Here is a 12972-nt window from a genome sequence, read left to right as displayed (position 1 = left end):
TTGTAAATCGCAAGAAGCGTCAAAAACTTATTCAAGAAATTACATTTTTTTGTTTTTAGCGTATGGAATTTATAACTTTTGAATGAAGGCACGTATTTAGATGCGGTTTGGCTTTTATTAAAGGTTTTGTGTGTTGTATGAAACATCAAAAACTTATTGAAGGGTTCATGGAGGCATTAAAAAGTTACGATTTTATATAGTTTTGAAAATTAGGTTTTTGTTTGTGAGAGTTTATTGACTAATAAAATAATACGGTTTGTTATAATTTTGATTCCTAAATATGAGCTAAATTTTCATTAGCTTTAATATTTAAAATCAGGAGGAAGCACTTTGCCATTAGATGGCCTGCCACTATCTGTCTCATAGATTGTTCGCCGAGGCAACGAGCTTGAATAGATTGCAAGCATGGAAAAGTTAGGTCTTTTAGTTATGCAAGTCAAAATGTTTTTCCTTCCAGTAACCTTTGCAAAAGAAAAGTTTTTTCATTGTAAGTACAACTGTTATTAAAGTCTTCAATGGTGCAAATACATTAGACATGTAACCGAGAAAACTTGTACATAATAATTACATTTTCCTGAAATAAATATTTTTTATCGTAATTTAAAATGTTTGAAAGTATGAAAATGTTTTAAAAAGCTTAGATAACATCCATTGTTATTTAGCATAAATAAAATATTCTATGCATTTGTAAAAAGTTTGTGAAAAGCAGTGGGAAGTCATCATTGTAAATCAGACAACTCTAATTTAAACTTAACTTTAAAAGTTCAATTTAGATTATTAATAGAATTTGAGATGGAATTCATTCACCTTGAAAATAAAATATTTCTGCATAAAGCTTGAAAAAAATACATTTATTTCAATAAAAATAGGTGAAAAAACCACCTTCATTTTATACACAAGTATTTCTTGAATTAGTTAGACATTACACTCATCTGTCTGCAATAATTCTCTAAGTCTCTTAAAACAAATGCAAAAAACTTATAGAGCTGACTTAGTACATTATAAAAACGCAAAGATTTTCTACTGTATCACAGTATCATCTTGTTCCTTTTAACAATCGGAATTATCTTTTATAAAATCTCCACATTTATTTGATCACTATTTCTTACTTAAACTATTTACATTTTTATATATTTACAATTTATTGTCAGTAAAACTTATTTTTAGTCTTAAGCACATTTTTTTTTTAATCTCAGTACAAGTTGAAATTCGCTTGTAGCTACAATGTCTTGATGATCTTCATTTTCATTGACCCATTAAAAATCACATTCTTACATTCATCTGATTACATTTTATAATACATTTTTATACTTGAAAATAGATTTATATTTTTATAGTAAAAATATAAATATAGTTTTTCAACCATAAATTATCTGTAAAAAATTATGATAAATGAGCACACAATCTATTCATAATTTTCTTTGAAATTCATTCACATCGACGTTCTGTTTTTAATTTCATTTTGTTAATAAATTATATTTACACTTAGAAGTAACCACAATTTACAAAATTAAAACAATGAAATAACATTTATTCTTACATCAAAATTTTAGCTTTGTTGTAATATCTATTAACAAAAAAATGCAGAAATACGGCACTGTTTCATTTAAAGTAAAATCTTACTTTGTTAATTTTGTTCGTAGCAGTATATTTTGGCTTGATTAAGCCATTCAGACAATTTTCACTTTACATAAAGCTTTTTAGATTTTAACGTTATTAGTCAAATTTAAAAAATTTCAAATTCACCTTCATGCCATTAGGGCATCTTTGTGTCTTACATTTAAAAGTGTTTCTGCTTCTTGAATTGGCGCCACTTCCACGCACTTGCTATCAGACTCTGAATTTGAATTTGCGGCGTTATCACTTTCTTGAAGAGTCGATAAATAATTACCAATGATTTGAGCATTAGATGTACGCTTCAGAGTTCTAGAAAGTTCGCGTCTATGAGGTAAAGCATATCTCAATCTATCCCAAAACCAAGGATCTCCCCACTTGATGTAAGTGTTCATTGATAAATAAGCTTTCAAGTCAGGATCGAGATTTTGTATATTTCCCACGTCTCCATATAAAATGACAATTACTCGTGCTCTGCCTTCATTTAATGCCTAAAAAAATTAACGAGATAATTTTTTTATTGATAAAAAATGAGTGTAAAATTTTTACCTGGCGATGAGCTGTTTGAAATTCGATTTTTCCCCACACACTTTCCAAAAAATTTGGAGATAGCACAATAATTGTTCTACGTGACTCTTCGACAGAATGTGCTATTTGAGCTGGAATCCATTCACCTTGAAAATAAAATATTTGGTCATTTATATTTCTCAGATTATTACAATTTCATTATTATTATTATTTTTTGTTTTAATTTCTACTCACCAATAACCCAATCTCTGTAGTGTAAGCACAGCTGGTACGGTTTGGAGCCACTTTCGAGTTCAGGTACTAGGTCCTTCAAAACGAAATCCTCATCCAAGTGAGAGTAACTGATAAAAGCATCGTATTGTTTATCTTTATCCAACTCTTCTTCTGTGACAAATCTAAGGCATAACTGTTTCGAATACAACCAGATTTTTACATGTTTTTTGTATTTGATACACATGGCGGTAATCCAAGCAGCCAAAACGGCAAATACGACGACTACTGCACAAACTGTCAAGGTGATAGTTGATGCATTGGAACATATCTCATTAGCAGTTACCGTTGAAAAATTTTCTCCTGTTTCGGCACAGCTAATGCCATGAAGCTCCAGTTGAACTAAATTTTTTTGCACAAAACTTAAAAAGTCTCTTGTATTACAATCACACAGCCAAGGATTGCTATGAAGAGAGAGGCTTGTTAAACTTTTATGATCTTGCAATCGCGAAAGTACATTATTATCTAAACGAGTCAACCTATTATTATGCAATTTGAGCTGTTGCAAACTGTCGATCATGAAAATTTCTTCACTTAAAATAGAAATATTATTGAAAGATAAATCAAGTACTGAGATATTTTGAGGCAGAAGATTGACAGGAGGTATTTCCGTGAGACTGTTGTAAGTCATATAAACTTCAATGAATTTTCCTTCCAGATTTTTGATTGTTTCAGGAAAAGTATGAAAACTCCTTGATGTACAATCTACAGCTACAACTTGTCTTCCAGAATATTCCCAGCAAGTACAAGTGCCATTGCAAACACTGTTCTCCAATTTTATCTCACATCTCAAATCAGGCCAATGCACCTCTTTTAAGGTTTTACCTTTCAGATGGGCTGGAGACGTGCATTTTACGGTATCTATGGCTACAAAATTTACGTAATCATAAATATCTTGGGTAAGATTCTTCTGTGTGTATTTTATCAATTCAAGAAGATGACAGTCACAAACAAGCGGATTTTCAGTTGCGTAAACTTTTGATCCTCTGTAGTTTTCAGTATTTAACCCGCTTATGTCGATTGTGGTAATCTGATTTTTTCTTAAATTCAAAGTAGTCCTGTTATTCAAAAATCTCAAATTTCTCTCCTAAAGTAAAAATATTATTATGAATCAATTTTTTCAACGCGTATTGTATTTATATTACTATTGACTATAAATAAATACCGTAATTTTTTGAATTAGATTTCCTTCGAGATCTACGTTTTCGAGATGTGACAGCTGTGTCCAATGATCAAACACTTGAGTAATGTTATTATACTTTGCATCAAGACTTTTTAGATGCACCAAGTTAAACAGTACAGAAATGCCGTCATAACGCGTCGATTCCAATGTAAGTTGATTATATGACACGTCTATATATTCGATTTTTTTCAATAGTTTGTAAGCATCATAGTAAATAAACTTGAGGAAGTTGTTGGAAACGTCTAATACCTTTAAATTTTCCAATCCCATCAGCATACCCCTAATAAAACAAAATCAAAATTAAGAATTGTTTGATTGAATTCCATGGTTAATTAATATTTTTTACTCACTCGGTTAGTTCAGTCAAGTAATTGTCATCCAAGTAAATTCGCTCTAGATTTGAATCGCTAAACAAACCATCAGGTAAGGTAGTCAAGTTATTTTTGGCAACCCACAATTCAACCAAGGCGTTATTACGTTTGAACAGACCATCTGACAGTTCACCTATGCTATTATTACTGATATTGAGCGACTGTAAGCCATAGGTATTTTCAAACGAACTTGCAGGTATACTAGTCAATCCACTCCCCACCATTTCGACATACCAAAGTTTTGTTAAATTCTGAAAAAAACCTTCAGGTATAGACGTAAGAGCTCCTTCATTGTGATTCATACGAAATCGTTGCATCGTTTTATTAGCTGAGTGCAACAGGTCGGCCTCCAGTTCATCAATTTTATTAATGCTGAGATTAAGAACCTGTAGATTTACAGCATATTTGAGCATACCAGGGGGTAAAATTCTTAATGAATTATTCATCAGTTCAAGCGTTTGAAGGTTTATCATATGGTCGAATGTGCCTGGTTCAATAGTCTCGATGTTATTGCTCCACAGCAGCAAATCCGTGGCATTTTCCAATCCTATGAAGTCCTGCTTCTTCAACCGAGTTAATTGAAAATTTTCTGAAATCTCAACGACCTGTATTTCAGGATTTAGAATAAAAAAGTTGCGAGGCACCTCTTTGAGCTGCGTCTGTGTGATGAGAAAATGCTGAGGTTTCGAGTAGTACAACAAATCACTTGGCAATTTGGTAAAGTCACTGTCGGTCAACTCTATCCTAGGAGTTGGCAGATTTTTAAACATGCTACTATGTAGCACCGATTTAACGTCTTTTAAAATGAGTATGATCACATTTTCAATCCCCATGGAGTTAGCGAGGTCGTATATATTCAGGGATTCTGGTATGTAGCAACCGCGTAAAAATAATTTGGTGTGAGTGATATTCCATTGATTTTTGGTCAATCGTTGCCACGCTGCGGGATCATTGTTCAAACAGTCGACTATGAGGGAGAACTGGTTACTGTACTTTTTTTCGCAAGAAACTTTGAAGTCGGTAGTCTCTACTGTTTCCTTGCAGAATCCATCGACGCCACTGGTAAAGCATGCGACGAGAACGACACTCCACAGGGAAAAAATGAAGAAATGATGTCTATGATGTTGGCTTGACATCGTGGTGCATCACAGGATCCACCTGCGAATCAAAAATAGAAACTCGTGAGAATTGTGCACAAGCAGATGGAATAAAGTGCCGAACGCGAGACAAGGAAAAAGATCTGCACATCTGGGCATCGTACAAGCGATGTCATTGACTCGACAAGGCCTCCGTCAACGCGACGCTATTTCGATAACGAGCGCTCGTGATTACACATTCAAATTATTCAACTCGAATTTTTTGGCTACTTTTCGATGTTCTAATTTCATTTATAAAAAATTTTCGAGCGGTCGTTCCATTATCTGAGGCAAATTTTTCGCCAGACTCTCGGATCTGTTATATTTTGGATCAATGAAGGACGCCTATAAACAAGCTTTTTCGAGATGTACAAGGCCGAATATATATATATTTATACCCTCGCTTTTTGTGCTCTCACGATTCGGAGCTACATGCCTACTTCTTACATCGTAAAGACTACACACTCTTACATGCCGGTGTGCGTGTTCTCTCTCACTCTCTCTCTCTCTCTCTCTCCGTCGAATAAAAAATATCTCGCATGTATTTATTTTCCGATTAGATAATGAACACTGCTAAACGATAATTGTTAATCGTATTTACTTTTACGTCTTATTTTGTTCTCAGTTTCTGTCAGTTAATTAATGCCGGTTCTTCGAGCCGTTTAAAATTGTTTATATACTTAGCCAACATTTTTATTTTTTTTGATTTCTAATAAATATTTCTTAACAATAATTTTGTCTTTTTTCGATTACTACTTAAGATTCCCAGAGTGTATATACTCGTTATGAATTTATAAAGTTGTCATTTAAAAAAAAAAAGAAATTATAATAATAATAATTATAATAATTAACAATAATAATAATAATAATAACAACAATAATAAAGCGAATACTTCAATTTTTCAACTTAAATGTAATTTTTCGCCCGCGAGCTTTTGATCGAAGAATGGCGAACAAGGCTCAATTACAAATAACAATGAGTTTTGCTGCTACAATTTATCAACGATAAAGTTATAAAAATTGGCGCGTTACGAATCATCACGGTTATTATCAGTCTACCGCAGATCGACTGCGCATGAATCATTATGCATAGGACTCAAAGAATACAATCATTAACTCAAAAAATTTACTCACTTTAAACGAATAAAATATGTGATTGATTAAATTTCGTCAGGACAACTTCATAGCCCGATGGTAGCTGACATACATTAACATATATGTAGGTATGCATTCACTACACATACATCTATATCTATGTATATACACACATATGCATGTATGTATGTATGTGATATAAATGTGAGCAAACAATTTATGCACAACACAAACCAAAATAACCCAACACACAGGGATTTCCAGTTTATGTTGTTTAATAATCACTCACTCATATCGCTTATTTGTAACTTTTCTTTTGTTTTTTTTCTATACTAAAAAGTACTTGCGACACGCGTTATTTGCAATTTTTGCAACGCCACCGAAAGATGCTGCAAAGAAAGAGAAATTGAATATGAAAGAAAAAGGAACAGACAGCGACGTGGCCGGCACGAACTCGCGCACTAAAAATGCCATAATGATCAATGAATATAACGCGATGGCGGAGGGGACGCGCATGAAACGAATAGCAAGATCATGCGACGCGAAGAAACATACTGATCCACCTTCGTAGCTGCGTGTCTAGTGTCATTATTGCAGGCGCAAGTAAATGTTTTTCAATGTTTTTTTGCTCACCTCAGTCTTAACAAATTGTTGTCGTTGATCTAGCCTCGTAATCGGAGTCCGGAGCGTCGAGCAACTTCTTTGCATCTGTTGCCGTAGAATCCGTGTCGACAGCTACCGAAGTATCCAAATTCTTAACCGGAGAATCTTTATTATTAACGGCCGCGAAGTTCTTATGTTCCATTATTGACTGCAGCACCAATTCATTAATTTTTGAGTTCGTTCCAGATTGTCCTGGTAATTCGTCTTTATGGGGCAGAGCATAGTATAGTTTTTCCCAAAACCATGGGTCACCCCATTTTATATAGGTATTGGTCGAGAGATAGGCTTTAATTGTAGTATCAGTAATCTCTTCTATTTTAATAGTACCGTATATTATAATTATGAGACGAATTCTCTTTTCTAGCATATCAAAAAAATGAGCAGTTCGAAATTCCTCTTTACTCCATTGACTATTTATGAAGTTCGTTGACAAAACTATTATAGTTCTTCGCGACTCTTCGACTGATTCGACGATTTGTTTTTGTATTAATTCGCCACAACGCCAATCGCGGTAATGCAAACACAGCTTATAAGGGTTAGCACCGCTTTCTAGTCTGGGTACTAGTTCAGTCGCGACAAACATGTGGTCTTCATTCGCAAAACTGATGAATACGTCGTACTTCCTATCCTTATCCAGATCGTCTTCTGTAATGAACCATCGAAAGAACCGTTTCGAGTACAACCAAATTTTTATCTCCTTATTGTATTTGAAGTACAATGCTATTGAGTATCCAAAAATGACTCCCAGAATTGCCATGCTGAGGCTTCCTCCTATGATTAAATTTACATGATTGGCGCAAAGATTGTTAGCAGTCAAAGATGTAAAGTTTAGTCCAGTGGAAGCACATCTGACTTCCTGCAGGTGGAATTCAATAAAATTTGTTTGTATATATTCGAGAAATTCTAGCGTATCACAATTACATGCCCAGGGATTTTCGTGCAGAGTTATATTCTTTAATGACTGATTTTGTAATTTTAATAAAACGTTTGAGCTCAAATGAGTCAAGTTGTTTCGATGAAGTTTAAGCAGCTTAATATTTTTTACATTGCTGAAGTCAATATCGAAACGAGAAATGTTATTGGACGACATGTCGATCGAAACAACATTAGACGGAAGAAGGCGAGTGAATGAGGATTTATCAACTTGATTGAATTTGTTATGGCTAAGATTCAGCTCGATGTCCTTGTCTTTCACGTAATTAATGCCGAATGGAAATTCCTCCAAATTTTTCGAAGAACAGTCTATGACGATAGCATTTTTGTTTGGATAGTGCCAACAAGAGCAAAAATCTTTACAAACATCGAATCTGATCTCGGGTTGAAATGGACACATAAAGTTGTTTGGATCGATATTTGATAATGATATATTCGCTAAACGAGGTGGACTCGCACACGTGATGAGCTTGCCCTTTACGTGGTTAATGCCAAACGGAATTTCTTCGATCTTTTTTGAAGAACAGTTTACAGCGTAAGCATTTCTGTTTGGATAATCCCAACAAGTGCAAATATCGCCACAAACATCGTATCTGATCTCCGGTTCGTATGGACACTTTAGTTCGTTCATATCGATGTTCAATAACGATATATTCGCTAAATGAGGCGGGCTCGAACATTTGATTTCTTCTATTTGATTGAAGCTAACAAATTTTCGTGCTGCTCTATTGAGCAACCCCTTGGAGTAACGTACAAACTCTAAAACGCGACAATCACAATTCAATGGATACTGTGAAACTTCAATCACTATAGATTTAGGTTTATGGTTATTTTTGACATAATCTGTAGCCACTTCTTCGATATCATCCAACTCAATACTTTTAATTGGATTGCGTTTTAGATTCAACCACGCTTCGTGATTCAATAAATTTAGATCCTGTGTCTGAAAAAAAATTAACATTTTTAACAAACGCTTTGATATACTACTTTTATCATAAGACTTACTGATAAATGAGTGATGTTATTTCCCTCGAAATCGATTCGTTGTAAATTAGTATTTGTCAGCCACTCGTGAAACAATCTGGGCACATTATTGTTACTAGCATAGAGTTCCCTGATCGAGATACAATTTTGAAAGACGTAATCCAAGGCCGTGCCGGTCATACGCTCCAAAGTTAATTGATTGCGCGACACATCGACCACCTCAACTTGTTCGAGATGATTCTGATATTCATTGCAAATGTTAGGATCGATGTATCTTAGACGATTCGATGATAAATAAAGTCTTTTCAAAGCACTCAAACCTCTCATAGCACCACTGTGAAACAAATGAAGCGATTAATACGACATCGATGTATTGATTAATATTAATTTTACCTGGTAATGTTGGTCAGTAGATTGTTACTCAGTTGCAAGACTTCCAAGATTGTATCATCAAACAAACCATCCGGCAAAGCAGTTAAATTATTTGCCATAATCCATACCTCTTTCAATTGGTAATTCCCACTAAATAATGTCGCTGGTAGTTCGGTAAGGTGATTTTCACTGATATTGAGCGATTGCATAGTCGAATCGGAGAAAACATCAGCTGGTATTGATTCAAACCTGTTGGATAATGCCTCGACTTGCTGGATATGCCTTAAATCTCTGAATAGGCCCGCCGGTAGAGATTTAAGTGTTCCTTCATTTAAGCTCATTCGAAACTTTCGTAGCCGACTATCATTTTTCCTAAACAAATCGCCAGGCAATTCATCAAATTGATTCGCACCGATATTGATAATCTCGAGAGCTGGGATATTTTGAAAGAGACCACCTGGTAGGGTCTTCAATCTATTTCGAGAAAGATCAAGACTTTTCAGATTAAGGAGAGTATCGAAAGTACCAGCTTCTATTTCGTCGATAACGTTGCCAAAGAGCAGTAACGTATGCACGTTAATTAGACCTTTGAAATCGTCTCTTTTCAACTTTTCCAATCGAGAATTGACAATTTCAACCTTAAAAATCGTGTTCGAATTCGAAAAGAAGTTATGAGGCACAGCACGCAGCATAGTCTTGACGAGGTAAAAAGAACGAGGTTGAGTATCGTGGAGCAGGTCGCTCGGCAAATCCTCCAGTGGGCAATTTTCCAATTCGATCGTATCGATGATCAAGTCTTGAAAATTCGTTCTAGTAGGGATAGTCGACGAGTTGGTCAACTGAAATGTCACTACTTCTCCGAGTTGCATGCTGCGAAATAGATCGGCCAGCTGCAGATCGGTTGGCAGACGGCATCGATCCATACTCAATTTGACTCCAGTCACATTTAACCTTGGTAAGTTCGACCATGTTTCCGGCGATTCTGGATTCGTACAGACTAATTTGGTGACGTGGCCCTTTGATTTTGTGCAGAAAATTTGAAAATATTCGTTGATGTTTGGATCATTGTACCGGCAGACCCCCGAACAAACGACTACGAGCAGGAGATTTATGAAGAATATGCGGATGAGTAGTGGCATGTTTAGCAGCACGATTGACAGTCTGCAGGATTTAGAGTCTAAAAATTAAAAAATAAAAACATTAATATTATTTATATAATTTTTGGTATCATAAGTTTATTGTGGCTTGATTCGATGATGTGATCAGAAAAAATTAAATTGCAAGAGGAATTAATTTTTTCCGCACTCGCGATAAAAATATATTACGTCTGCGAGAGCTCATTCCATAAGCACGTATGTACATTTGAACAGCTGCGGATGCTCGAGCGGCATACTGCAGTCAAACAGGTTGCAAAGACGAAAAATACACTTAATCTTTAAAGACAGCGAAAAATAAAAAGAAAATTTGAATTGAATGTAAAAATAGAGCTTATTATATGAACATTACGAATCGATGTACACGCACCGTTGTTGGTAAATTTTGTCGACGGTCAGTACCGTCGTTGCCGCGCGCAGTTTACTTAATAAAGCTTGTATACATTTGCTTTTGTCGATAGTCATTACTTACAGTCTAGGTGTCCACCTTTGCCGGCAAATATTTACCGCTCAAAAGCGCGAAAAAGTAAATAAACAAACAAATTCGGTCCAAGTATTGGCGCGGCACGAGGCAAGCGCGCGATATTCTAATAATAACGTGGCACAAGCTAATCAGGTGCTATTGACATCGGGACTCGATACACGCGGCTCTATTTATATATATATATAAAAGACACGAGCATTCGAATAAGCAGCTCTTGAATAAAAAAAAAGTAACTAAAAAAAATTCATTCGACAGAATGATTGAACAAGTACTGCACGTGGCAAGCTAATAGCGAGATAACGAGATCCCATAATGTGGCTCTTTGGCGAGGCTCAGACTTGGGCGACTATTTTTTCTTTCTGTTTTCCTGACGCTCGAAAAAGAAAAAGAGAAATGAGTCTCGAGTCTCGTACCGCAATGCAAATACGCGTAACAAGATCTATTTCCATCGATCGTGGGCGTGCAAACATCGGCCGGTCGGATGGCCGGTCGATCGCGCGTATGCATAATTTATGGAATTTCCTGCGAAACGATTTCTTAAACTCCGGTTTTGCGTGATAAGCATCCTCTTGCGTTCGATCCTTCGGCATGCTCGGAAATTGAGTTTATGCATTTTGATTCTCGGCGCAATGTGTTTTCGCGCTCAAAACGATAAGACGTACTTATCTCATGAAAATGTCATCTGGTTGCAGACTTCAGGCTTTGTTTGTGCAGTTTAATGCGATTTGGCTGCGCGTGTAACGAATGTCGCGCTTATGCGTGAATTGTATGAGTGATACTATGAACCAAACAAGACGATTATTCTATTAGACGCGTTGAGGAACTAATTTCGCTTCGAGTCCGTTGCGCCTTGGTCAAATTCAGCATCGCTCAGTTCTAGCAATGACGTTCTACGATAATTTCTATTATTTTTTTCATCTTATCGTTTCCGGAAAAATGAGTCTATTATTTTCATTAGCGAGTGACTATTACTGAATACTCACTAATACGTAAATATCTGCGCATACGTAAAACTCGAGCGTCTACGCGGCTGTAGCGCGTCAGGCATTATCTCGCGTGCTCTTGCAAATGCTCTTGCAGGTCCGAACAATCAAGTATACAAAAGAGAGCACGTGGTTCGCGTGTTAAACATAATAAAAGCGAAGCTGCTTCTGCTGCTGTAGCAGCATAATTACGTTCCATGTATGTCATATGCTGCGCGTAGTACACACACACACGACTGCGTAGCCAATTGCGGCGCGCACGATTTATTCGCACATGAATCACGAGACGCGTCAAGTCGCAAAACAAAAGTTGAACGCATCTCGTGTCGGAGCGCACACAATTTTCACGCGCGTCTTCTAAATATAAACTGGCCTGCCTGACCCAGGGGGGTGCATCGTTTAGCGAATACGCTTATCATCTCGTTGACCCGTCTCGTTACAAGTATCTGCACTATCCATACGTGACGAGATGTCACTTGGTGCGCTGAGTGTGCAGACTATTTCTTTGAACTATCGATGGATTTTTCCCCAAAGTACTCTCCCAATCGACTTACAGAGCAGTCTTTATTGGGGAAGTGGCCGTCGAAAATAAACTTTCGAAAATACACACAGATGCGCAGCACTCACGGAGCGTCGAGCTAACGACAGAGAAACATATAAAAACGCACAAACACTCATAACGATAGGTATGTATGTAGTTAAGCGCGACGACCTAGTACAAGTGAGTGTAGTTGCCGGCGCACTAAAAACTTTTGCACGTATATCCGCATACACACGTAACCACATAAACATCTATATGTAAGCTGTACATGTATGGGTGTATGTATAGGCGATTTATTGAACTTACTGGATAGGAAAACAGTGTCGAGTCGTCTGTGTTAGATCACTCGTCAATTGACATTATCAACCGCATGCGAGTCCTAATCACTAGATGAAATTGGAAAATCGAGCCCGCCCGTTCAATGAAACACATTGATTTGCCGTACAACATATGTATGTATGTAAATAATACCGAGCGAAGAAAGGGGAGGGAGAGCGCGAGCAAACTGTTGCATGGAGCACAGAGCGCGGCGTGCTCTCCGCGCGTTTCTCTTCTTCTTGTCGCGGCGATCGCGAAAAGCCAACTAACGACCGCCGAGCGAGAGCCCGACAACTTCTCCGATCGTGATTCGACCTAAAGCGCATACTTGCTCGCAGGGGCC

At 36.5% G+C, this 12972-nt stretch overlaps 1 protein-coding gene across 1 annotated transcript; it reads right to left on the bottom strand.

The window, feature by feature from the left end:
* Positions 1-1542: 1542 nt before the first annotated feature.
* LOC106649976 lies at positions 1543-10545 on the bottom strand. The gene is made up of 10 exons (XM_023459370.1): positions 10475-10545; positions 9171-10326; positions 8799-9111; positions 6843-8736; positions 6541-6586; positions 3946-5112; positions 3578-3875; positions 2377-3499; positions 2164-2288; positions 1543-2105 (listed from the first exon to the last, which is right to left on the bottom strand). The coding sequence occupies exons 1-10, from the start codon at positions 10509-10511 to the stop codon at positions 1749-1751; spliced, it is 6516 nt and encodes a 2171-aa protein (XP_023315138.1). The 5' UTR covers positions 10512-10545; the 3' UTR covers positions 1543-1748.
* Positions 10546-12972: the final 2427 nt, after the last annotated feature.

Source organism: Trichogramma pretiosum, unplaced genomic scaffold (genome assembly GCF_000599845.2).
Source record: "Trichogramma pretiosum strain Unisexual culture from Peru unplaced genomic scaffold, Tpre_2.0 scaffold57, whole genome shotgun sequence".
NCBI lineage: Eukaryota > Metazoa > Arthropoda > Insecta > Hymenoptera > Trichogrammatidae > Trichogramma > Trichogramma pretiosum.
Note: the sequence above shows the minus strand (reverse complement) of the source record. Positions and strands in the feature narration are given on the sequence as shown.

Bases quoted from the DNA above. Each gene is read 5' to 3' on its own strand.
- LOC106649976 (XM_023459370.1), bottom strand. From the start codon at position 10,511: ATGTACATACGTGCTTATGGAATGAGCTCTCGCAGAC. The intron at 3,876-3,945 runs GTGAGTAAAAAA...TTGTTTTATTAG, and splicing joins TACTTGACTGAACTAACCGA to GGGTATGCTGATGGGATTGG. The intron at 3,500-3,577 runs GTATTTATTTAT...TTTTTACTTTAG, and splicing joins ATCTAATTCAAAAAATTACG to GAGAGAAATTTGAGATTTTT.